At 38.9% G+C, this 26,904-nt stretch overlaps 1 protein-coding gene and 1 long non-coding RNA gene across 9 annotated transcripts in view; one reads left to right on the forward strand and one right to left on the reverse strand.

Moving 5' to 3' along the window:
• Positions 1–26,904, forward strand: part of LOC141930929 (uncharacterized) — a 304,098-nt gene that overhangs the window by 267,602 nt on the left and 9,592 nt on the right. The window contains exons 8-9 of one of the 3 annotated variants that reach the window (XR_012625435.1): positions 2,167–2,266; positions 11,451–11,495. This is a non-coding gene — a long non-coding RNA (uncharacterized LOC141930929). Of the gene's footprint in view, positions 1–2,166; positions 2,267–4,776; positions 5,048–11,450; positions 11,496–26,904 lie in introns of those variants that run through there. The other 2 variants (XR_012625436.1, XR_012625437.1) reach the window with 2 other exon arrangements.
• GALNT18 (polypeptide N-acetylgalactosaminyltransferase 18) overlaps positions 1–26,904 on the reverse strand; it is a 298,611-nt gene that overhangs the window by 81,550 nt on the left and 190,157 nt on the right. For 3 of the 6 annotated variants that reach the window (XM_074842456.1, XM_074842457.1, XM_074842454.1), the window contains exon 10: positions 9,824–9,988. The exons of 2 other annotated variants lie outside the window; for them this stretch is intronic. In XM_074842456.1, coding sequence (XP_074698557.1) covers positions 9,824–9,988 — 165 coding nt within the window. Of the gene's footprint in view, positions 1–9,367; positions 9,473–9,823; positions 9,989–26,904 lie in introns of all 6 variants that reach the window. One more of the 6 variants, XM_074842455.1, reaches the window with a different exon arrangement.

A 26,904-nucleotide genomic window follows, 5' to 3' on the forward strand; every position in this document is an offset into this window, starting at 1 on the left:
AACATCTCTGGAGCCTTGGCTGACATGCAGACTATAGAAAAGAATCCAAAGTTAGTCCTCTGCACCAGTGTTTTCTGCAGGGTGATTTTTGCTCTAACTGAAAAATTGGAAAAATTTTTCTTATACAATTTTTCTTTTCACAGATTGTGCCGTACAGTAGCTGCCCCTAGAGAAACAATATGATGATATAACAAAGAAAAAGTTGGGAGTGCTGGATACATTGGCTTTATTTGCATGTTTTACAAATACAGTTTGTGTAAAGCTTGGAAATGTTACCTTTTTCTCTTTCTTTCTGAGATTACATATAAATGACTTCTGCAAACAAATCAGGGTTGATTTATCTGCCTTGATCTAGGCTTGCTTCAAGATGTCTAAAGTAGAAGACAGAGAAAGGCAACAAAGATGCTATAAAGTGTGATGGAATATTCAGATGGTAGGGAATTACAAAATATACTAAAATGTAACAAAAATAGGACTTTGCTTAGCATGTAAATGAAAATTAGTAGGATCTGACTTCACAGATATTCATACTTTTGATCACTGAATACCACTGTGAAACTGGTAAATGAACTTTCTAAGGAAAAAAGGATTGTTAGAGTTAGAAATTTGCAACAACTACTGTGATTTATGTGGGTATAGGAAACCTGTTGAATTCACTGTTGCAGGCATCAATGTTCAGTGACTGACGGGATGTTTATTAGTGGGCTGGGTTAAAACTACTTTTTATAGTCATGCCAAGATGATCAAGTCTCGGCCTTCATGACAAGGGCACATAAGGGGTCCAAGAGGGAATCCTCCTCCTGGTGTTACAGTGACTGCTGGCTCAGAATAGAGCTCATTGCTGTGAAACAGCAACTGCTGACCATTGCCTGAGGCAGCCTTCTAGATAAGGTAATTAATCTAGTGAATTAATTTTCTGATCTGTGATGTGGCAAATTGTGTACTCCTAGATTTTGCTTTTTTGGTTTTGAAGCAGTCATCACTTCTGTTTATGCTGCTTTCTAAGGCTCGTTCTACATTGCTTGTTTGTGCAAGACTCATTAACATGTCTTCCCTCCCCACTTTTGAGGGTGCCCAAGATGCAATATTAGTTTGGTAATGAAAATCCATTTACAGCATGCACCTGAAGATCATGCCCAAGAGCACCTTACTGCCTTATTCTTTCTCTTTTTGTCCTTATGGATGAAAATATTGTTCTAATCTAGAAAACTAAAGAAGAAAAGTTCACATTGTTATTTACCAGCCTCAGCATAGGGGATACCTAGTTATTCATCTTCAGCCAAACAAATAAGAAACTCCTTTCAGCACAATTAGAAAACCCAAGATTTTTATATTTTCCCTAGAAAAGACAAGATTTGTGGGTTTTACATGAGAGAAAACAGGCATTCCTATTGCTTTGTGAGACGTAACTCTTACTAAAATGTAACTCCTTTGGAAAACAAAAATACTGAATGACAATTTTATTGCTTTTGTGTGTGGTGTATTTAATTAGTCTAGATTTTCTGAGCGCTCAGTATGAAGGCTTCCTATCTCATTTTAACCCAGAAACTGAACTGCCTGCATTGTCATTATATGCTTATGATTAAACCAATCTCTAGAGACCAAGAAATAAATTGAGTGCCAACTGAAGAAAATTAAGAAATGAATTTGCACTAGTATTTCAATCGATCTGCACATTCTAACATGGGAATTTAGGTTAGGCTCTTTGGTCACAGTATCTGGTTATTGAAAATGGCTTTTTCCCTAGTAACCATACAAATCTGTTAGCTGATCAGAACTGATACTGGGAAAGGAATGTCCTTGCAGCTGCAGCACAAACCTTGCACAGTTTACTCAGACAATCTACTTTTTTGTTCAGGATGCTGGACTTGATGGCCTGATCATCTCACTAAATAACAAACCTTCCTTTCTTGTCATACATATCATTATTACGTCCTGATTTAACTGCCTTCCAAGTGAACATTTTTCTGAAGTATCTGCATCTCGGATTTGTAGGGTGTTACCTCAGAGCTAAATCTTGCTTATGTACATACTATTCTTGTCTTCACTGGAATTAAAGATGCAACTTCTATTGACTTGATCAGGACAGACTTTTGTTTTCATCTGGGAAGTTAAAAATAATTAATTTGAATGCTAAAGGTAAAAATACTTCCATCCATCTCACAGCTGAGGTATGCAGAACCCAAGAAGTGATTGGTCCAGTAATGCAAAGGAGGGACCAAGAACAGAAGAGCTCAGATCTCCTGAAACCCAGCCACTTCATCTGGTAAGTGTTGGTTATCAGTCAAGTTGTAGAGAACTTTCTGGCTTTGGCCATTCTTTTGCATAGCTGTCATTATAATGCCATGCGGCACCTTGTCAGCAGCAGCTGTCATCTGTGATTTTTGGATGGAGCCTATCTGGACATCTGAAATTAGGAAAAATCAGGTAGAACTAGAACAACTAATTTCTTTGTAAATGTGGTGTTTAAAATTATATGCTAAAATATGCAAATAGGGTATCTGTTTTGAAGGAAAACCATGGGTATGTGTTAACTTCCTTCTAAATTAATTCGGCACAAGTGTCTTTGGAGCTTAAATGTAGTCCTCAGGAGAGTAAATACTGCATAATGTGATATGCTGGAAAAGACTTGAAATGCACCCACTAAAAGCTCATTTTACTGCTGTATTCACACACAAACTTTCTAGCTGGCAAGTTCTACACCCAATTTGCAAAGATTAAAACTTGCTACTAGAATAACACAACTATACTTATACAAGGAAATTTTGGTTACCACTAACTACAGTAATAACTGCAAGCAAATTTAACACCAGTTGTTAAAACACAGTAATATATAGTAATATTTGTATTTAATATTTTTCTGCATGTGTTTTGCATATACATTTTCATATTTAAGTTAAAGTCAAGTATTCAAAATCGAAAAAGACTGAATGCTTTCAGATTTTTGTACTTCTAAACAATTCCATTGTGCATAAAAGGGATTAAAGAGTTTGTAGGCTTCTGGTGTGACATAGTTCAAGGAGTATAAAAAACTAATACACCTGTTTTTATAAAGTGTTTAGTATGACAAGAAATGGTTAAATTGCACATGAATTAGGGACAAATTTACTAGAGCAAAAAGAAAATTAAAACATTAACTATCACTTTCTCATATCTAAGCAGAACAGTGTTTCAGGTTCCTTGCCCTCCAGTGCCATTAGCCAGTTAGTTAAAACATTAAGTACAATCAGACTATGGTAAGAGTTGGTCAAAGACAGGCAAAGAGTAGCTAAGTACAGAAAGTGCTGCTGATGTACCGGACCCACTCACCAACACTGTGCTGGCTCCCCTGGGGCTTGTGGAAGTGCTTTTGTGGTTCAGGTTTAAAACTGGACACTTGGCAACACAGGGTATTTCAAAATCAGCCTCACTGAACATAGTGGTGTAACCTAGTCTGTTAGCTCAATTAATTGAATAATTAGGTTCTGTTTTTCTTTATATTTCTCCTGCAGGATCAAAATCTGTATTTCTTTTAACAGGATCACAATCATTTTCTGTTCTGAGCTGCCAGGCAGATAGCACTGCACAATTATATAGCTGTATAGCAGGACAGCATGTCTTACACTGCAAATACACATTAAGTGTATCTGCATCCTTTGGGGTTAGAAGTACAGCATAAATTCAAATTCTTGATAAATTAATGATGCTGGTTTTCTACCCCGTGGCTCTCATAATGGAAGAATCTGAAGAAGTTCATGGGGACCATTGTTCCATTAGACACACAGCTCTACTGAAATTAATCCCTCTTGTACACAGATGTCCTTGGCTAATGTGTGGGTTGCAAACTGGGAGTGGACATTAGAAGGAAAGTGCTGTTTAACAGTGTTAGTCTCCACTTCCTGCGCTGTGTGTGCTCAGCAAGGGGACGTATGAAATTGGTACAGACATTCTCTGCCTGCTTCACAGGCTTCCAGTTTAATCCTGCCACCCAGTCTGCACCTTGCATTCCCTTACTTGTCTGGGATGTGGTTGTGGGTAATGGTTCTAGCCTGCAGTAGTATTGCACATCCTTTAATTTCATAACGTAAAGGTAGGTAAGAATAATTCAGAGTGACTGTCTGACAAAGGCCAAAATCTGTAGGAGAAACAAGATGTAAACACTTCAGTAATTTTAAAGTCTATTCTTTCTTTATATGGCTACATAGAATAAGGATTTAATCTATTACCTCATATCTATTTAAATGAGATCTGGATCATGTTTATCTGTGGAATACTGTAACAACTGAGTAATTAATTTGCTCTCGTCTGTCTTCCCTTTTCCTTCCAAAGCAATTCCTACTATGGTATTTGGGAAATTACACATATGGTAACTACTGTTGCCAGCAGCAAATTTTATTTACAGCTTCTCAGGATAGCATAAACCACCCCCTCTGAACAGTCCTGAATGGGAAGATTTCCTGTGGAAGCCTCCAGCACTGACTAGAATCACAATTCTCCATAGCATGTAAAAGCAACAGTAGCATCACAGGCAGATGCGGCTGCTAGTGGACAGGGTACAGGACAGTGCTGAGCACAGGCTCTGCACAGCCTCTCCCTCCCATGGACTCTGCAATGAGTGTCCCTCCTACAGCTGCACACCCTTCTTACCTCTCCGTGGCAACCACAATATTAGCTGAATTACTTAAATTAACAGAGCTTCCTGTACTAAAAAGAATTCATCGTGGAACAGCCTTAAAACTATTAATCTCAGGTTTTTAGCTCTGCCTCGTGTCCTTTCTTACACCTCTTTTTACCCAGAGCCCTCTCCTGTCAAGTTTCTCACAACAGCAAATAGTGACAGCACAGCAAGTCTGGTTAGAAGCATACAAAACAGTCACATCGCTATCCAACTCAATATAAACATGAAAACACTTCAAGATAAAGAGTAATTACAGAAAAACTTCTTTCTTTTGCCTTTGCTATGCTGCTGGAGGAGTCCTAACATGCCATAAGTATATTTTCTAGATGACCTGCTGTCACCCAGGTGATGTATGGAGAGATGAATCTCACTCACAGGCAGGTGTTGTCACAACTGCCTTTCCCTCAGCAATAAACCTGAGAAATCAGACTGGAGACTGAGAAACTTCTTAACAAAACAAACCAGTGCACCCCTCCAAAAACCCCAGCTGCAGCATTTAGAATGTACTATTTCTTAGCACACCAGACCAAACGGGGTAATGGGGAATAGTTCAGAAGAGCATGGTTTGGCCAGGAGCAGTTTCTACTGAAAGGTGTCCCAAGGAGTTACCTGTCCAGGTGCACTGGCCCCCACCTCCTCCATCTCCGTGCCCCCTCGCTGTCACAGGCCAGACCCTGTACCGCAATCCCCCGGCAGGCCCCAGCGCAGCCGCTTCCCTGGGCATGTGGGCAGTGACGGACGGGCAGGTGTGCTGCTGACCTGGGCCTTCCCCCAGGCCCTGGGTTGCGGCGGGGAGCAGGCGGCTGCTGCAGCACCCGGCTTTGTCCTAAAGAGCTTGCAGGGTGTGAGCAGGATTAATTGTTTAGTACTAAATAAGGGCAACTGAGGTTAGTTTTTGTTTTCCTAATGGTTCATGATGCCAGAGCAGCTTCCTTGATACCACATTTAAATTGATATTTTAGTAAAATTCTGACCACTTTACTACCCATATAATTCTTGTAATTCTATCCTCTCTGCCTTGCATAATTTCTGGTGATTACTTACTCTTTTGCTGTAAGGTCTAATTTTGTTCCAATTAAATGAAAAAGTGGCAATACAGACTGAACTAGGTGAACTGTCAAACACCTAGAAGACTTTCCAGCATAGACATATTCCCAAAACAAGCCTTTCCCTATCAGAAGACTTGACAAACAACCTGAACAATAAAATTCTTGAGTGCTACCCAGTTGATGGGAGTCTTTTCAGGGCTAATTGACACAATTTGACATAATTACAGTTATAAACACTTGAAGAAGCCTTGGAAGGAAGAATGTCACTGAAGCCTACAGTTTATTGGGTCTTGTTGCATTTGGCAGCTGTACAAAACTGTGGAGCATGGAAATTTGCTTTGACAGATCTTGATTATACAAACACATAGTACAAGCTTTGAATGCTCAATGCAAGTTTGTCCTGCACAGAAAGATACCACAGAGTCTCTCAAAGCCCCTGTCCAGCCAGCCACCGTGATGTATAATGAAAACAGTTTGAGGTACTGGTGGTGGTTCCCTCCACGTGACTGCTCATTAAACTACTGCTTTGTCCACAAGGTAGCAGTGGACATCTGAGTGTCTGACTCCAGCTGCCTACAATTGAAGGTAGCCACATAACTTCAAATTCTAAAACCAAAGTAAAAGATTAACTTTTTAAAAAAGATATCATTCGAGAGATATATATACACACACACACACTCTTCTAACCAAAGATGCAAATTAAGAATTAAAGAATTCTGTAATAGATCTACCAAAGCAAGACCACTACCTGAGGATGACCCCTATTTTCTACTTCTGTCATAAGAATTTCTCTCGTTACATTTCAGCAATGCAAGGGAGGAGGAAAATGTTTGAAGAATCCTTTTTCCAAAAAGCTTTACCGTCTTCTATCAAACAGACTGAAGTCCATCTCCCACCACAGACTATCATGGTGCCTCTCAGAATATAAGTGTGTTCTGCAGAAAAATGAGAAAGTTTCCTCATTCAAATTTTACGATACATGGCTAGAATGAGGGCAAATACTGATTTTTGTGATGGTGTTGTTGCCATAAACCTGCTCAAGTGATAAATGGATGCATATTGTCAAGTGGATTTGGGGAAGACAGGTAACAACACAATAGACAAGGGCTAATTTGAGCAATGCACACGCCTGACCACAGCACTGGTCAATGCCTGACTCAAGTCAAATCTGGAAGAAACGAACATCTGTAGTCAGTATAAAAATATAAATCAGTTATCAGTCTTGCTCCATAAATAGGGGACAGCCCAGGGCCTGCTGAGCTCTCCTGCATGGCAGGATCTCCCCTTGAGAGAGGACATCTCTAAAGGTTACTCCTTCAAGGTTGAGCGAGTCCTTGCCGCAACAGGTTCTCGGTAAGGAATTAATAGCATGCTACACTTTGAAATCTTAGCCAAGTGATATAAAGGATTGATTAGGCATACATAATCCTTTAGACATAAACCATTGACCAAGTCTGGGTCTAGGACTGGCCCCAGCCATGCCGAGACTCCTCTTTGGGAAGCAGTTTAAAACATAAGGGAGTCCTTTCTGGACCTCACGACTCAACGGGAGGGTCTCCCTGACAGTTTTGTCTGACCCTGTCCTCTATGCAGTAAATACTCAAGCGTACCTTGCCATCACATCTTGTTAAACCACTGTCGCATTTACCATTGAGCTTTGTTAACTCACCGTCTTATATCAATAAAATATATTGTTGCTTCTCTCTTGTGAGTGAAGTGCATCACTCTATCCGTGACAGAGAAATCTAGTTCAATTAGTTCATCCTGCTCTGGTTCTTAAGTCTTGCTCCCTTTCCCTTTGAGACAATTCTCTACTTGCAGTGCTATATTTTTAATTATCTGTATCATCAGACATTCTTGTTGAATGGCTAGAGAGTCCAGAGAAGTCAAAGCATACTTGAAGCCAAAGGAAGATACTAGAAAAAGCTATGGCCAGTATCTACATTTTAATTAGTATTTCACAAACTTCAGGACTACATCAGCATCAGTACTTATAGTCCTGTTTATTTTTAGTAGCTCTGCGTATTGCATAATATGGAAAATAAATACCAGAGCTTTAAAAATGTAATAAAAGACTCTTTTCAGATAGACAGCTCCCAGTGTATTCACAGAAGCATCCTCTCACCAGACTAAATAGATGGAGTTCATCAGCTGATACTGGCAAGCCTTGAATACTCTCATTAGCTTTCTTCTAGCTTACAGAACATACAAGGGGCTGCATACCATGCTGTATGTCGAGAAATAATGGCATTTTAATTGCATTGGGTATTAACAGACTCCTTTTTGAACAGCAAGCTTTTAATTATTTTATTTGTCTCTTAAATTATCATAAGGAAACAACTAATTAGCTTTCACTTCTCCTGGGCAGAAGTTTCTTTGTAGAAGACTTAAGTACAGTCCACGGAGTGTAGTTTACCAGCACTAGCACCTTCACTGGGAGATTGTATTTGGAACATGGAATGGAAATACAGACAGAAAACAAACCTGAAGTAGTTAAATACCATTTCTGAAGCTTTGAATAGTTAAATTATTAATGCATTGTACTGCTGCCCCCCAAATCAGATCTGACATAATTAGTATTACAAAACAGCAGTGGTATTCTGGATTAGAAAGCACTGTCACCAGATTGCTGGGAGCAAGCACTGAATAGGTGGACAGTACTAAAATGGTACTGAAATACTTTTAAAATAAATATGCTAATTATACTTTTTAAAAATGGTACCAAAAATCAAGTGCAGAGATGGCCACAGTGAGGCCCCCCCCCCCCCCCCCCCATGACGAGACTATTGTTACAATTTGAGAGAAGGCATAATTGAAACTCTGCCCTTGAGAAGACTGAAAGTGAAAGCTGGGATCTCTCTCCAGGTTAGGGATTTAAGGTCTAGTCCTTGAGAGGTACCCTTTAAAGACAAAGATCTAGATTACTTTCAGGTATAACTACAAATTACCTTAATAGTATGCTCTACTGATTACTGTCCAAATGCTTTCTGCACTAAGGTAGGTGCTAAACTGCATTACCAATGTCTTAAATATACTAATCATGGCTGTTGAAGTCAAAGAAAAAAACAACTAATGAAGTGGCAGAAAAGACATCTGCAAACCCACACGGATGATACAGAAAAATCAAATGCAGGAATAAAATTACCTTAATGGTGAGCCTCAGCCCATTGGCTGCAGTACACAACTAGATCTGTAGCCTCAAAACTGCAGAGGAGCAACTGTGACCAGTCAAACTCGCAGTAGCTCTTAATTTTTTCACAGAAGCTAATACTTGTTTTAGGAAGTACTGTCCTCTCATTTTATTTATCCTAAGCAACTGCCATGTCAGTACCTGATATGGTAGACTTCCAATGTCTTAACTCTTACCTTAGGAAAATCTTACCTTCCTTTGAAAGACTAAATTTGACTCTCTTTGTCTTCAGGATAACCTTTGTCCCTCTGTGGAAACACTGATATGCTTTGAGTCACCCTGCCACCTCCTCTTAGCCAAACTGAATAGAGTGATCTCCATAGCATTATATCGCAGAGCATGTTTTCTAGCCCCAGAACTTTTGTGGCTCTCCCTTGGATTTGTAAATCAGTTATGAAGTGTGGACACCAGGCCTGGACTCAGTGTCCTATCAGCATTCTCATCACTGTGAAATCACTTCTCAGCCTTTACCTGCACTTCTTTTGTTCTCTCTCTCTCTTGTTCACACAAGTCTTTTTAAGTCAGGAACTGCAAAGGTGGTGTCATCAATGATCCACTACTCCCTTTTCTGAGTTGCTACTTCCAAAAAACAAAACAACAAAAAATAGCTGTTTGTTCCTAAATAGGTTACTTTTTGCATTTGACTCTACAAAAATAACTTTTTTTTTTTAGTATTGAGATAATTCTGTAGCATTTGCTCTGTCTTAGAAACAAATAATTTATTGTGAACTCAGAAAATATAATACAAGTTTTATAACCTCCTGAGATAGCTGACATTGGGATCAAATGTAAACATAGCTTCCTAGCTCTCTGCAAAGAAAGCAAGGCTAAATCTGGTTCTGTTCTGTTAGTAAACAGATTACCCACACTTCTGATCCAGAAACAGAGCTTTTGAACTTTCTGAAATGTCTGCTGAGTAAGAATTACCTGAGTAAACTGCCAGTAAAGCTTCATTCTCTTGGCTTTGGCATAATTGCATTCAATGAGCCTGGGCCTGCTGTTCACATCCACCAGGCATCTGTTGTCATCATCGTCGATAGTGGGACTCAGAACACCCACATGGAGCTGCTGATTGCTTGTGTAATAAACATTCTGCAACAGGAAGCACAAACAAGATTTGTGGCCTCTAGACAGAAGCAGCACTTTTACCAAAAAGCTAATGGCAAAGATAAATATGCTGAATAGCAGTAGGCTGACCCCATAGTGGCTTTTAAATTATTTCCTTTCATGCAGGAGGCAACACAACATTTTTAAAAGTTGTTCTAAATTAACAATTAATTGTTGCCAACAAGTAAATGTTGGTTAACTACTGAATAGGAACTATGCAAACAAAACTGACTGTTGTCTCATTGTGTGCCTTTTTACTTCTGTTTCCTATGGTCATGCACCATGGGTCTTCAAAGACACCCTCTAGCAGGAAGTGGGGTTAGTTTGAGTACTGCCATCAACTCTGATTAGACTGTTCCATCTGAGGATAATACCTAACTGGAGAGGTAAGAAAAGAGAACAGCAGCACAGCAGTTCAGCAGGAAGGATGTCAAGCTTTTATACAACAGATAGATAAACGAAGGTTTTCTACAAACAAACGCCAAAAAACCAAATTTGAGGCAGCTAACCAGAATCCAGTATATACAATAAAAAGTGATTAACAGTTGGTGACAGACAGATACATGGCAGGAGAGGGAACAGAATGGCCATGTTTCAGGCTATTTGTTCTCATTTCATTTTGTATATGACAATAGACACAGACACAAGAGACTGGAAAAAGGGACCAGACACTGGCTGATCTGGATTTGTAGCAAAGGAATGCTCTCATAGGCCTCAGTGATTACACTCAGGACCGAAGCGTGAGACTGCAATATTACACCAATTCTTTCCACTCTGAGTACAAACAGATATGTGGGAGGTTTCTCTAGAAGAAAGAAAAAGAAGGGGAACGAAGGTGAGTTTGCCAAAGTCGATAACGTGTCCTCTTGAAGATAACAGGTTACATATAGGCTGAGAAAGGTAACACAGGACTATGCCAGGATTGTCTGTTTGCTAATCACAAATAGAATTAATTTTGCTACAGTCAGACCTTCTTCTTGAGAGGACCATGAGAAAGATGAAATGGCAACATCATGCTTTAGTAGCCTTATCCGATAAGGGTAGGTGTAAGGCTTTGACAACTGCAGTTGGTTCAGAGTCAAAACAGACAAGAGCTGGACAGAAGCACCAAATTAATGTCCCGGTCATCCTACTGTATCCGTTCTGTGTGTCTGTAACAAAAGGGGAGCTGAAAGTGATGCGGTATGTATTTGGGAATCTCTTCTGTTCCCAGAGGTTGATGGTACTATCTCCTGGTATCTGTTCATTGTTGATGTTGTGTTGATGACACAAATGGTGGTGTTTGTGTGCAAGACTACATCCTCTGTTTACCCTCCTGGAACACTTCTGGGGCAGATCCGCAGCAAACTGACTAGCTGCATAAAAAGTTAATGAAGTTGCCCTTAATGGTTCACACTAATCAAAGGTTTGGCCCCCTTCATCAAGTTTCATTCTTTTCACCCCACAGAAATGATGACATGATAACAGAAACCTGAGCTGGCTAAACTGAGGTGAGTCTAGGTTTTAAGACTTTGAATACAGAAAAGTTGACTAGTTCAGTCATGCCTTACAGGAGAAGGGAAGGGTAAATAAAAGGACCTAGCAGAGCACATTTGCAAAACGCTTGATTATTACTGATTGAAGTCACCTGTACAAACTGTGGAAGGACTAACAAGAGCACACCCCAACAGACTCCATGCATAAATTAGATAATTAACATTCCTGCAAACAGAACTGATGCTTTAGAAGAGCAATAAACATTTAGAAGGCGCTTTCTAGACAGACCAACAGCAACTATTTGAGATACGTTTAAGATCTATCCAGATACTTTTTCTTGGAGAGATTGGGGTAGTGATATAGGAAGGCAGTAAGATCAAGATGGTCTCTGAAGGGGATTGTTAGGACACATTGACTCTACAGATGAACATTCTGTTGCAGCTCGTTTGCCTCTTACCTAAATTGTTACTAGAAAAATGAGAGGGAAATTGTCAGTTCTTTGCATTTTTTACCAATAGGAAGCGATTTGTTAATTCCACTTTTTCAGCACGTTATTACCACAGAAAATATGGAAGAAAATCAAAAGGTTTTGCATTTTTTTCTTTCCTTAAAGATACACATCAGTCACTGAAAACAAATGAGCAGGCTTGGCCGTAACTCTGAGAAGTCCACACTCAGGGTTGCTCGTGCAAAAAAAAGTGGTGTACCTGCAGACCCTCAGGGCTGAGCTGGTTTTATTAACTCAGTCTCCTCAGCCTTTCACAGAGTGGCCTGAAGGTAATAATTTCCTTTTCCTAGATAAAGCAAGCCCAATTCATAGTGCAACTCCACCAGCTTTTTTTGTGTCAAGTCAGCAACAGTTCAGTCTGAGCATCTTTCTGGGCAGAAGCAGAAATTTGACAATCAAATGCAAGTATGCTTAATAGAAATAATTAGCAGGTTGTTGCTTATCTCTAGAGAGCTCACCCTACCTGCTAATATCACTTCATTTTTCATTGTGGACCAGTTTAGAAAAAGAGGTGTGAAATCTTGTATTCTCACCTAGCATTGGGAAAGGCCCCTTTCAGCTCTTTGAGTGGCATGTAAAAATAAGCTCAAACTGAAACAGACTATGGTATGGTGGCAGTTAGTCCTTCTGAGTAGGCTCTTTCAGTAATATGGATATTATTTATTTAAGTAATATGGATATTATTTAATATATAAATTTATTTATATATTAATTGTTATGGTAGATCCAATAATACCATATCTTATTTCTGAATTGAAAACATTACACAACCTGGTAACTTGACTACTGTGTTCTACTAATGGAGGAATGGCATCAAAAGCACGTACTCTATAAATTCTACTTGAGCAGCATGCTAGCTAACAGTGAGGTTTGTGTTGCACTTGGCCGAAAATGTTTTCTTAAAACCTATGGTCAGTCCCTGGCTCCTCTCCCCCAACCTGAGAATAAAACAGTCCCTGCAATGAGACAGCCTAATAGTAACTGTGTCGGGATGAAGGGAGGACATCCATTTGGTAAAACTGAATTAAATATTGGCACTACTGATTAAACTTGAAATGCTCTTCTAGTCTGAAACCCAAATTATTAAACATGAAACCATGGTAAAGCCTCCCTTTAAGTAATTTTGTATATTAAGAAAAATATTTTAATTGCTTTCACAGTATATCTCCCTGTTTCCATTTGATTAATTTTTCAAAATACTTTCTGGGTTTCTTTTTTGGTTGGCGCAGTTTTTTTTAGTGGTTCAGTTTTGAGTTTTTTTAGTTTAAAGCTGGTACACAAATTACCTTTCTGGAGTGGGCAGTAGGAGATTAACCAGCTGAGTTACATGAATTGAATTACCATCTCATACTGTACTTGCTAGGTATGCACATATATGACTTTTTATTGATCATACTTTAAACTGACCTACAGGTAAAATACGATTTTAAAGATTAAACCCATGCTCATGCTTGTATCATTTTATGTGTAGCCCTATAACAAACAGTTGGTAGTTGTGATTTAAATTAGTGGTTAAATAGATAAATGCCCAGAGCAGTACTTCTTCAAAAGGATGCTTTTAAGTATCAACAAGTACTCAAGCTGGTTTGCAGTCTTAGTTCAGCACAAAATGGACAACTGAGGCACTTTTGTTTAAAACACTTCAGAAGATACAGGCACATTTTACCAGGACATCTGTTCCTACAATATTGCAACATCCCCATCAACTAACACAACAAAACAGAAATTTTGCAGTCATTTAGGAAAGTAATTTTTGAACAATCACCCCACTACTTTCTTTTTTCAGTCCAAATGACTGAATACTGAAAACGAACTATTAAGTCATTAGAGTAACTTTGAAAATTTTACTGAGAACTTGGACCTTTCATTTCTGCTACAACAGTAAATGTCACAGCAGTCCTTGTTCAAGGGACTGGAGACTCAATGGCCAAACATTTTCTTAGTTCCACTGAAGTCAGGACACTTGTTGTATGCTGATTTGCAGCATTCATTCAAAATTCCTTTGCACTTTCACTGAAGACGCAGCCTCAGCAAAACACAACCACACATTTTCACATGACCATCACATACATACTCCCTGAGGAGCTACTGAATTTCCACAGAAAAAATCTTGCTTGGATGTTGGTACCAAAGCACATGATTAAAAAATCCCAACTCCTTTATCCTGTAACAAAATAAGCCTCCTTAAATTTCATGAGTCTGTTCTAGCCCACAGCACTTGACCATCTATTTCCTTTCCATAACAGTACTGAGGTACAACTATATCTCCTGGGCAACTGGAAGGAAGCAGCTTTGCTCAGGAAATGTTAGGTTTGACAAAAGGCACTTATCTTCTCAAAAAGTGAAATTATAAGGATTCCGCATTACTGTCAGTTAGAAATTCTATAAAAATGTAGGCAGGATTTCTGATCTGCAAAGTATCCAAGTCAACGTGGGGCCTGAGCCTTAAGCACGTCCACATCTCCTCCAAGCACACTCCCACCAGGTGCTTTGCGAGGGTGGATGAGCGCAGGTCACACGCTGACAGGCTGGCTCTGGAGGCTGCCACGTGCTGCCTGCTTTCCCTGCCCTCACTGCAGGTCCAGCTGCATTCAGTGTCCTCAAGAAATCTCCTCTGGAAGTCTGGGGCTCTCAGCAGATTGCAGTGATGCAGAAGAAGTTATTCAGAACAAACCCTGGTGTTATTAATCTAAAGATCTGCAGCAAGCAAATGATTAAAGTAACAAAAGCTTCATACCTGGGTCTGAAGAAAAGTGTATCGGTTGCCTTCAAAGCTTGACACACGTCTCTGCCACAAGGCATCTGTGTTTCAGTCTCGCTTTTGTTCTTGAAGAACAGCCTCATAACTAATCACCTTCATTTCCCCTGGACTGTAAAAGGCAGGGTTTTTTGTAAACTGTTTCAAATTTTTTTTATATATGCTGAGAAGCTTGACCTGCAAATAGCCTTGTGCCTATAAAATGGCATTTTCCAATTAAAGGACCAATTATTCCACAGCTTTCTTGTATTCCTTTTCCTAGAAGTATCCTATCTAAGGCCATTGCTTCATTTCCTGTTTGCTTCACCTAGTAATCTCTCTGATTATTCACATTAAGTCAAAATATAAGACAAGCAAACTGAGATTGGTATCACATCAATAAAACTACTAAAATGGTTCCCAAAAATCTTCGTAAGGTGAGAGAGAGATTTAGTCAAGGCATACTTGTTATTTTTTCTAAACCATTTTTTTTTGAGAACAAAAATTATTTGTCCTAAAAAGACAACTAAAACATGAAAACACAGATGAGTGGTAATTGAGAGCTGCACAGCCTAGGATTATCAAGAAAACTTCATAATGACTAGGAGCTATTAGAGAAAATTTGGTGTCCTAAATGTCTTTCCCACCTGCATTTCAGGTGAACTAATTTGCTGTGTATTATTTTTTTCTAATACTCTAAGCTTAACTTTTTCTGAAAATTTGCTTGAATATCAGGAAAACTTACAATAAAATATTGCGATGAAAACTTAAGTTGTATACTTAGGTGTGCATACTTATAAATGTTGGTCTGCTACTCAAGCCATCTCCACAATAAAGGAGAAGGAGCTTCACCCTTTATTTGCCATTGGACCAAGCCACACTCTTGCTCTTTTTTGGGTAATGTAGGGACTCCCCCTCCCTCTTGATGCAATCTCATGTAGCAAATCAACATGGAGGAGAAAAAGGAGATTTCATGCCTGGAGTCAGAGTCTCCCCTAAATCTCAATCGTTACATTCAGAACAAAGGGTCCTTTTGCCCTTCTGTTCCACCTATCTATCTACTCTGAGACAAATTCTGCTTTCAACTTTAATCTTGAAATACCACTTGCATAGCCAGTCATCTAACAGGTAAACTAGTGCTCACTGGGAAAAACATGTGCACAGCATATGCAAATGCCAGGGGCATCAAGTGAGCATAGCGAGAAGCAGATCTGCGCAAGAATGCTCAAAATCAGAAAAAAAAAGTGTTTGTGATTTATAAGAAGGTCAGAGCTGAGATAATGCATACTGAATCCACCACATACATGTAGCAGTTACCTCTTTATGAGTGTTAGAGACCATCTGACAAGATTTGGCTACCTTTGTTTACACGGGGGGAATCATGCTAAGACTAATTTGCAAAATCCCCTGTTAGTACTTCAGTTCCTTCATGATGACAGCAAGGCTCAGCCTAGCCAGATGGAGCGGACCAAAAGCTTGGGACAGCCTTCACTCGTACAGATCAGCCAGCCAGTCAGGGCCTGGCAAACTGAAAGGTGTTGCTGTTCCTTCTAGAAGATTACCAACTGGATTGCCATGCAGGTTTCCTGTAGGGCTAGAACGGTAATTTTGGTGGGATACTCACATCTTACGTGCTGTGTTGCAGTAGTGCAGTACAGAACACATCCTAAATCTGCCATGAAAGCAATGAAGGCCCAGGTAATTCAGCCAACTTTTTTGCCCAGCAAAAATATTTCAAACACCTACAGGCAATAAAATCTGCACAAAACCCCATGATGCTGTAGAGTACAAGGGAAGGTAAATGAGCTCTGCTTACTCAGACAACGAGGTGATGTAGAGCTGCTATTCATGAGAAGTTGCCCTAACAGGTCAAACTGTGATTCCCACTGCAATTAACACTGAAATTCCACTGACTTTGAGTGCAATGAGGTTTTTGGCTCCAAGTTTATTATTAAACTTTGAAAAGCCACCAGAGTTGATAAAGACTTCAGAGCTGAAGTGGGTTGCCATTTGCAGTAAATTATTCATAGGACCTGGGTTTATCATGTTGCAAAAGTTAGAGTAAGATGTTCAACTTAACACAAGATGATTATCTGAAGGATAAATTGCCAACTCCCCGTTGGAAGTTTAAAGCAATACACACCAATTTTCAGGCTGAAAGCCATTTGTAATCCTTATGGCAATGTTCCCAGATGAAATCACGCAGGAGACTGGTACATGACTCTGCATTTATAACGAGCAAACTTAATGCTCACCACCATCAGTATTATTTGCTACCCTGCTTTTGGCATAATAACTATGAGGAATAAGAAGCCTGATTCACCACTACTTTATTCCATCTTTGAACCGTATTTTTCTTCAGATGAATCCATGAAGTCATTTATTGTCAGGAGCAATATATTAACATATTAGGTCCAAAGTCTCACAGTAGATTCATACTTGACTACAACTCCAGCTAAACAGCAGTCTGGTGGATTCCAGTAAAGCCAGACTTAGCTAACATTGCCATTACTTGGCTATTTATATTGTTCCTGACTTTTATTCCAGCATTTCTTGTTACATAAACACATCTGAATGGAAGAACTTTTCAACCCTGATAAGAAAACTCTTGACAGAATCTGAGTTCATTATGAGTAACACAAAGAAATACATGATTAAGATAAAAATCAAGAGTCTTCCCATTTACTATTCATGTAGGAAGTGACAGGAGAGAGAGGCTGAGCCACAATCAACAGCATCACTGCATCTTGTGCTGCCCTAAAAAACTTACTGCTGAAGTACAAGCACAAGAACACAGGCTGAGAATTACAGAGGGCTACCACTAAGTCCTGGGTCAGCTCTTCAAAAGATTCATGTTATTTTTCTGAGGTAGGTTTTCAGCTGTTGCAGCCTGACGATACAACTTTAAAACAATTATAACCATATTTTAGCCATGTTGAGGACCTATTCACTATGAAACTTGTCTTATGATGAGCTGAAAAACAGCTAGTATACCAACTGTAGCAACACTGTAATTTAGACTTGAATTGTGAAGTGTGTAAGAAGGAAACTACTATTTCACTTCAGTGTTTAGATTTATATCTATCGAGTTAACCCACCAGCATACCGATCATCTGACCTACTTGCTCTTCTTGTCCGTGCACTAATTAACTTCTGAACTCTAAGCAGCAATACTTGATAGCAATAAAGCCAAGGTGCTCAGAAACTTTAAATAATATAGCATGATGCTATAAATATAGGCTTAAAGATACAAAAATGTTAACATTTTAATAGAAAACAGACAGGAACTCAATGCCAGACTTTTAAATTTAAATTCATGACCCTATATTGCAGTGGAATACCTAATTCTGCTGTTGCCTACTTTGGTATTCTGCTTTGGTTTTATTTAAAACAAGCAAACAAAAATCCCCTTACTTAAGCTCCGCTTTTAAAATTGAATAGAACTGTCAATCATTGTTTTTATATACGCTTTCAGTACGTACTTCCATAGTTTTCCTAATGCTGGTAACCACAGAATTAACAAGACCTGGATAAATGAAAATTTTAGTTGATTCACTTCCTACAGCTTCTCTCGGTTTTGCTTTTATCTCTGCACAAGATCTCTACAATTCTTCCACAGGGAAGAAATAAAAGGCAGTAAAAAGAAATAAATTGGAACCATTCTGGCATAGGCAACTGTGTCCTTTTTTTTAAAAAGCATGCTGTGTTACAGCTCCTGTGTCTTTGTCCTATCTGAATTTTCCTTTTCCCTCTCCCACCAATCCCTCTTTACCCTTCACAGATTCCTGCAGAATCCCATGTCTGTCTTACCCTGCTTCCTTCTCCTTCAACACATACTCACCTGCAAACAAACTTAGCCATCGTCCCCATATGCTGATGCACTGGTCTGTCCTTTACACCAGATTTGACTCCTTCTGGCCAAATTGAAATCTGAGCTAGTTCACTGCCATCTGTGTATAAGCATTTGGTAGCTCAGCATCAAGAAGTTTAAAAGCAGATTTTTTACCTTTTCACAGCTAGACCCGAGTGCTTCAGATTACTACGGACACAGTCACATTCAGGTAATCATGCATTTATATAATGCACATCTTCATCTCGAACCTCTTCCAATGTCATCAAATCTTGTTATACATCCTTTTTTTCCTGCAGAATGTCTCTAAAATACAGCTTTTCCACTCAGTTGACCCTTGCTGGCTTCCTCACTGATACCAACACTCATGCCCTCTTCAAATCATTCCTGAATGCTTCTGAAAACTTGGGTTTCAGGTTGCCTTTCAGGAAGGCAGTAAGTATCCTTCCACTTGTTCTGTTTTCCATGCTGCATAAACTGCTTGTCTTCATTTTCAAAGCCCTTCTCAATGCCTTCTCTTGTTACTTACCAGCCTAGCATGAATGAATAGGTTATCTTCCAGCTCCTAATTAGATCAGGATGCTAGCCTTCATTGGTCACATTTTTCAAGCAAAGATTCCTGCAAGCTAGAAGCAGTGCTGGCATCTTCCAAAGAACTTATCTTTCTCTGCACATTCCACAAAATTTCCCTTTTGCCCACGTCTCAAAAAAAAAAAAAAAAAAAAAAAAAAAGTAATTTTGCAGATATAGCAGAAGCATCACCCAAGAATGCTATCAGTACCTCCTAGCATTCCTTTCTCCTCTCTGCCACAACCTCCTGTTCCAAATATTCCATTTGTAGACTTTAGCTCTTCAAGTCAAGGGTGTACTTTTTATTACGAGGTTGTAGAGCACTTAATATAATAGACTTCTGGGTCATTATTGGGATGCCCAGAACTACAAGAATAAGTGTAACAATAAAAAAATGTAGTGCCAGGGATGAGTCAGGTAGTTTACCATTTCTCAGAAAAAAGGTATGTGTTTTTTTCTAGTGGTATAACTTTCTGAATGTTCGTTAAAATACATTGTGTTATTTCTACTATTATTACACCTTTTCCTAAACTGAATTTGATAAAATCTTACGTTTGCAACTGATAAGTCAGACAAATTACAAGCAAGTACCACGCCTTCTTAATTAAGATGCTCTACTAACATCTTGGTCTCGAGGGTTTGGGGGTTCTTTTTATTTAGTTTTGGGATTTTTTAATCCAGTCCTGTCATCTTTAATCCCCTATGGTAGTGAGCAAGGACTACAAAATACAGAGGTCCTTTAATTCCTTTTGCATTCCAGAAGCACTGTGAACTTTTGTCATTTTGTGAAGGGAACAAAGTAAGGTAGTTACATGTACAACTTTGAGAAGAATTCCCAGCTCCCTACAGATATTACTTAACCCCTAATGCCTACTGGCTTTCCTGCCTGCACTGAAAGCAATCACAAACCTGTTTCCAATTTCAGAAGAGCCAGATCTCACCCATTCTTCTTAGAATCACGCATGCATTTGATTTAAGGTTTCCAGAGGTACCACAATGACCCCAACATAAGCAAACACAATAAAAATTGTCTAAAAATAATTATTTTGGTGCCAAAGACAGTAAAATACAGGCATGAAAACATCTATGTGGAAGTGAGGCATTATGTACAGAAAAGGAAAACAAAAAGATATGCAGCACATTTCAGCCTAAGCTGGTTAGTGAAAGTCTGATTATCTTATGTTTATTTAGGCTACCAGCAGGGACATACTTATTTTTCCTCACAAAACACAATGAAACACCCACAAGAGTTCATCAGTCAAACTTAAGTTTATAAAGTGTCTTTCTTGCAAGCACCTTTGAGAGAAGAACAAATCGAAATGCAAAACCCACTTGCTCTAAATGTCTTAAAGTCTCAGTAGTAGTTTTTTAGTCTGCTACAACATGTAAAGGAGTAAATCCCATAGCAAGAAGAATGGGGCTTGATTCATTCACAGCAAAGCTAAAATAAATCTGACATAGTTCCCCTGAAATCAAATGAACTGTCAGGATCCAAGAGAGTCTTTTCCCTTCTTCCTTTGCATGCGATAAAGTTTATAGATGATCTGTAACAAGCAGCATCAATACTCTGACCTAAATGAAAACAGGCTGATTTTACTCTACAAAGGCTGCAGTCAGAACGCAAGTGGAACATCTTGTCAAGACTGAGGTGAAGTTGGAAACTAAAGATCCTGTAGGACTCTCAATGTTAAAAACAGTGAAAGGTGCTTCATACTGAGATTTTTAAAATCACCTCAGATTTTATGGGAATGTGGGCTACCTGTCATTCCATTTAGTCTAGACTAGCAGAGTAGCTGATGCCAAGCTATAAAGAACCCAGTTAGAGACTTAAGTTACAATGGACTGAATACACTGAAATTAATGTGCAAATGGAAGTTGAAGGAACAGCCTAGGACATCCCACAGTCTGTCACGGCTCTCTGACAGAAGGGAAGCTCTGAAGGTTTCATCTAGTCCTGTTAGCTGTGTTTCCTTCAGCAGCAGTTTTAACCTCCCACTTGATCTCCTAATCTCTCAGTGCTTGGTGTTAAATAATTATACTCTAAAAGTCTTATTATGGGTATTATTAAACTCAAGAATTAGTTAGGAACTCATTATGGCAAACCAAGAGATGAGCAGCACTAGCTATCTATCTGGAGTACCATCAATGTCTAACACAGTGACTAGTTAGAAGAACCTCTGCAGTGCAGCAGAGAACCTCAAACACCAAAACAAGGAAAAGAATTTTACTTTGTTTAAACACAGAAGCGTGAGAAAACTCAACACAGATGCACAGCACTTGCATAGACATTTTTTTTGCAGTTTTACTCTCTTGCATGGCTTCAAGGATTGTCATGCAGCTGAGATTGTGACATACTGCCACCTGGGAACTCCGTCTTAAAGGCTTATTACTCGCAGGTATATTGTGCATTTCCATATACAGAACTTTTATTGCTGCAGTTTCAGTGGTAAACAGTTCTTTTACCAAGCCCTGCCACTTGAGCTGCGCAGTGGATACTTCTGTAGTCTTTTCCCAGGGTACAATTATTAGTCATTTTTCAGAGTAAAACCCTGACACTATTAAAGTTTGCACAAGTTTTGCCTCAGGTTTTCATGTCATATACAGCCTATAATGACAGAACAGGCAAATATATATGGCCTACTTTCATGCTCGGTAGCATTATTTTTAATGAAATCTCTGCCAGGTTTAGCAGCCATACATTTTGTATTTAAAAGCACCAGTGGCACTTTGTCATAATATGAATAAAATTTCAGACATCTGATGTTTATGCTATGATTTCCTTTTCTTTAAATGACTTATGTAACTTTGAATAGCCAACTTCACAACAGTATATTCATGGAGGATGAGTTAAGTTTGAATACTGATGACGCAGACATGATTGATAACCACCAAAGAAAAGAACGAGCACCTGTACCATTTTCTGCTGGTCATTTCTGTCATCGACAGTTAAGCTTTTCTCAACAGGTATTGTCACATTTCACTTTCAGTTTGTGCTAACTGCTCTAACAGATGAGGGCCTGTGGCATGGTTATTCAGTGGGTAGGGGCGAGAGGTGCAGATTGGGGCAGCTCTCAGTCCCCTGGAGAACAGAGGAAAGTTGCTCAGTGTTCCCACCCTGACACGTTCTGTAGTATTTTGCCTCTTAAACCAAATTAAGCCCATTAAGCTGAAGAAAAGAATTTGTGATATTGTAAATGGACAGCATCAAAATTAAAGCAAATCCGTAATTACAGTAGCCTACAAAGAGTAAAAACCATTATTCCTTAGCTGTAGAGGATGTATTTCAAGAGACAAAGTCTATCCCTTCAGCTGATTTGTTTCGATCTTTATTGTTGGTCTCTCTGTACAGACTGACAGAAACTCATGAAATTTTATCCAAACTAACAGTATCCTGAAAGAAAATTTTCTTTCCTGAAACATTTTTAAGCCTTCCAAGGCAAGTGGAGAAATACATGTACCTCCACAGAAATGGCACTTTTCCCACCTACCAAATGTCTTGAAGTAGTGGCTCCACTGTTGGCAGGGTGACAGCAAATGACACTCAGAGAAAGAAGTCAGCATCTAGAATTTAAATGAAGAGTCTGTATACTATGACCTCACGCAAAAACTGTAGCTTCGATCCTGCCTGTGTTCATGAATAAATTGCAAAGTTCACAAAGCTCTGCAAATAAAATCGAAACGTGTCTCAGGCTGGAATACTGTGCTGACATCCCAGAGATTCCTCCTTTCTTCTGCTCTTCTGGTCCCCAAGAAAAGGGCAAAGAAAAGCACCACCTGATACATTTTCATCACTGAATGTACTTTTAGTGCTAATGACATTTTTTAAAGGAAAGATGGAAACGAGGGAGGACATTAGAAGTAACCATACTTCAAGATTTCTTACCGTGAGTACTTAAGTCTTAAGAAGACTTTCAAGACTAGCAACGAATAAATAAATAAAGCTGTTTGAAAAGCAGAAAATTGCTTTCATGTCAAGCAGGACGTTAATGCAGTTCCACTGTCCTAGCAGTGAGCCTAGGGAAGCCTTACTGTGCTTGGCCGAGTGAGCTTCATTTCTCCTACGACTAAGAACACTGCCAACTTTGTATTGTGCCCCTTGCACAAATCAGGCTCTAAACCTTGGCAAGAAGTGAAACAGTAAATACTGTGATATGCAAAGGCACATTGCTTAATTGTGCAAATAGTACAATACCTTCTCCCCTGTTTCCATTCATTAGGGCTTAATTTCTGGGACTTTCCATCACACTGTGAAGGCTCGCATATAAACTTAGGCCTTACAAGTACCCACAGGCCAAGTAGAAGCAGCTCAGCTTTCCTGAGTAACGGTTTATCAGGTGGATGAGGCAGTAAAGTAAAACCAACAACTCTAAAACCAGGTTGTTTAAATGACCTTCAAGTACAACAGTGAATAGCTGAAACAGTTACGCTAAGCTTCAGACTGCTGAGGTATCACTAGGCTGTGAGGTTAAGCTGCCTTCATCATGAAGGGCAGATTATGTCACAGATTTTCCCCTGCATTTTCTGCCTGTTTTAGGAGGCTTTATTATCTGAAGTAGATTATCCTATAACGGTATCTGCAGGACACAGACCTAAAGAAAAGAAAAAGCCCTCTGTCTTGCTGTTTAGAATTAATACAAAAACTAGGCACATCAGTCACTCAAAAGTCACTGAATATTCACAATATAAGGAATACAATTATTTCAGGACTCTTAAGTAAATTAATTTTACAATGTTCTTTTGATTGTTCTAAAACAAGAACTACCACTGTTACCAGCTTCCTAATTTGAATATGAATAAAAACACTGAGAAGGATTATTACAATTGTCTATTGTACAATAAACTATTTAAAGTTTAAAATAAAGTGACTTATACTACTTTGCGCAGCTGATTCTCCTCAAAGCACAAATCTGTGTCCCTACATGGGCCCTCTAGGCCCAGATCTTCCCTAAGGGTGCAGGGGCAGCAGGGGCATGCACGGGAGAAACAGTGGTTTGGGAATTAACCGCTCCTTCCCAGGATGGCCCATGCCCCTGACAGAGGCAATGCCGTGCTAAGACACTGCCAAGGGGAGACACACCGCTTCTAGCTGATGTGATTGCTCTAGCTGACCCTGCTGGAGCAGGGGGGTTGGACTAGATGATCTCCAGAGGTGCCTTCCCACCTCCACCATTCTGTGATTCTGGGGAAGTCTCCCATGAACACAAGACTGCAAACAGTTGGAGAGTGACAAAGTTGGAGGGACAGGAAGAATCATAAGAGGTAATGTCTGTCTGATTAAGAAAAAAGTTAATCAGCATTGATTTCCGTAAGTTTGAAGAGTGCCAAGGAATGAAGAGAAATCATCAAACCTGCCACATTTCTTGTAGGTGTTGGTTTTTTCCTCTCAGTGACCACAGATACAGTTATCATCTCAGGTAATATTTCCCAGATTACAATATTCCTTCAAATTATTTATGTGCAGTTATGAATGGAGACTGCAGTGGGCAGATTTAACTTTATTTGAAAATAAGCTACATAAGGTATTAAAATGTATTTGGAAGCCAGGAATGGGAATTCTGCAGCAGTTACTCCATAATTATTTAGCATGGCTCCTGTTGAAAGTTAGGTACTTCAGAGTATTAACCATGTATGTTACACATCTGGCAGAGTAACATTTAGCTCACTTGACAGTTCATATTTAAATGTGCCTTGAGTGCTCAAGAAGGTCCCAGTTCTCACAGTCCATCACTGTGCAAACACTTATATTTACTCCTGTTACTTATCATATTGAATTAAAAAATGCAACCTGGGAAAAAAGCAATCTGGTTGCTCCAGAAATTCTTAGAAACCCCAAATTCGTATTTACTAACAAGAAAGAGCTTAAACTTCATGAGATATTTCAATCAATCCAGTCGGTGAAAGGACTTAAGTGTTGTGACACTGGACACAAATAAATAAAAACATGATTAGTCAGTCATTGTCATAATTCTATCCAGCAACTGTAAGTAATTTTTTGAGGACTATATAATGCTGACATCACACAACATCTTGAAATCATCTGGTACCCACTATATGCCCATATCGTGAAAACACTGTGCAGGCACATTATAACAAAGGAAACCTTTTTATCGCATTGTGCTACACTAATGCAATGGTATTTGATAATTTCTATTTGAACAATGGGAGATTTCCTAATTTGAACACATTTGAGAACAAATGAAAAAATTAAGGATTTGGTTCAGTGTTAATATAAAACAGAAGATCTAACTAAACCGCCAAACCGACCTGAAATTCATAGCCGATTTACCATCATTGGCATGATCTCCTTCTTACATACTGAGTTCTGTCCCTGTGCCTTGATCACAGACCTCCATACTAAATGCAAAGCAGTATGATCTATAGAAGTTCCACGTTTAATATGGCAACCTGTCTCAGTTTTCTCCAGTTTTTCCTTTAAACTTCATGTTATTTTAACAAAACTTGTGAGTTCGTAAGCTGTACTGCTATTTTTTCCTTCCCAAACTGATGCCATTAGTGAAGCAGTCAATGCACACCTCACTGTTTTAAGGGTAATTTCAGAGTTTGAAAGCACTAAAAATAAATGCTGAAATGGAATATGCATGCTGAATAAATCACTACATCTTTAACATAGCAGGAGCAACAAAGCTCCAACGTTCGCAATCAGTGCAGTTCCCTGCTAAACAAATACAAAGTTAATACTGTAGTAACATCAGAATGACTTAAATGCATTCATCAGCTTTTTCACTTGATTGCTCCAAGCTGTTATGGACAGCCAGCTGAGCAGATAGGCTTGGCATAACAGAGCTATCCCTGTATAATCTGTTTAATCACACTTTAAAGGGGGAGGGGGGGGCGGGGGGGAAGGCAAATGATTCCAGAAATTTAGCAACTATTTTTAAAGGTATAAGGTTCTTCACCTCAAAAAAACACATTAAAAAACGCAATTTCTTTTAAGGCATACCATTATTCTTCCACTGTAACAATCAGTGTTATTTCTGTATATTCTAAATTGAATCGTAATTCAAAAAAGTACTAGCTGTGGTGGCCACTTAGTTGACATGTTAGTAGATTTAAAAGCCAAAGAGGTCCATTTGTTTTTAATTTTGATCTTCCACCTGCTTACCTCTAAGTCCAACAACTTGTATCGCATTAAATTATAGTTTCCAGAATTGTATCAGCTTTGATGACTTCAGCAGTTACTGTCAGTTACTGTCACTGCTGCTTATGATGGCTAGTCATCTGCTCTGATATGAATATGCACCTTATTCCTAATTTGTATTCAGCTGGCTTTAATTTGTAGCCATTGGTTCTTGAAACAATGCTAAATTAAAGTCTCTAGTATCCCATATTTTCTTTTGGGGAAAATACCCTACTCCATAAATATAACCAGGTTTAGATTGAACTCAATTGTTGCTAAGAGCTAGTTTGATTGCTGATTTCAAATAAATTATCTGACAAACACAGCTCTACTCTTGGCTTACAAATCAATGCAGACTTTTTTTCAGAGTTACTCATAAATATTTAATCAAGATTTTATGTGAACAAATAATTTCTGATATTCTTTCTGCTTCCTGATTGGACAAATCATGGTTAATGAACAGGAGAAAAAAAATCCCTTGTTCACAGAAACACACTGTAGATACAATCATTCCATAAACATTTCTGCAAATACCCCTACTCTGCAAGTGGTGAACAATACCGGAGAGAAGCTAAGCTGAAACTGAATTGCTGATCAGAATTTGAATGAATGCTGTGAAAGT

Source organism: Strix aluco, chromosome 16 (assembly GCF_031877795.1).
Source record: "Strix aluco isolate bStrAlu1 chromosome 16, bStrAlu1.hap1, whole genome shotgun sequence".
NCBI lineage: Eukaryota > Metazoa > Chordata > Aves > Strigiformes > Strigidae > Strix > Strix aluco.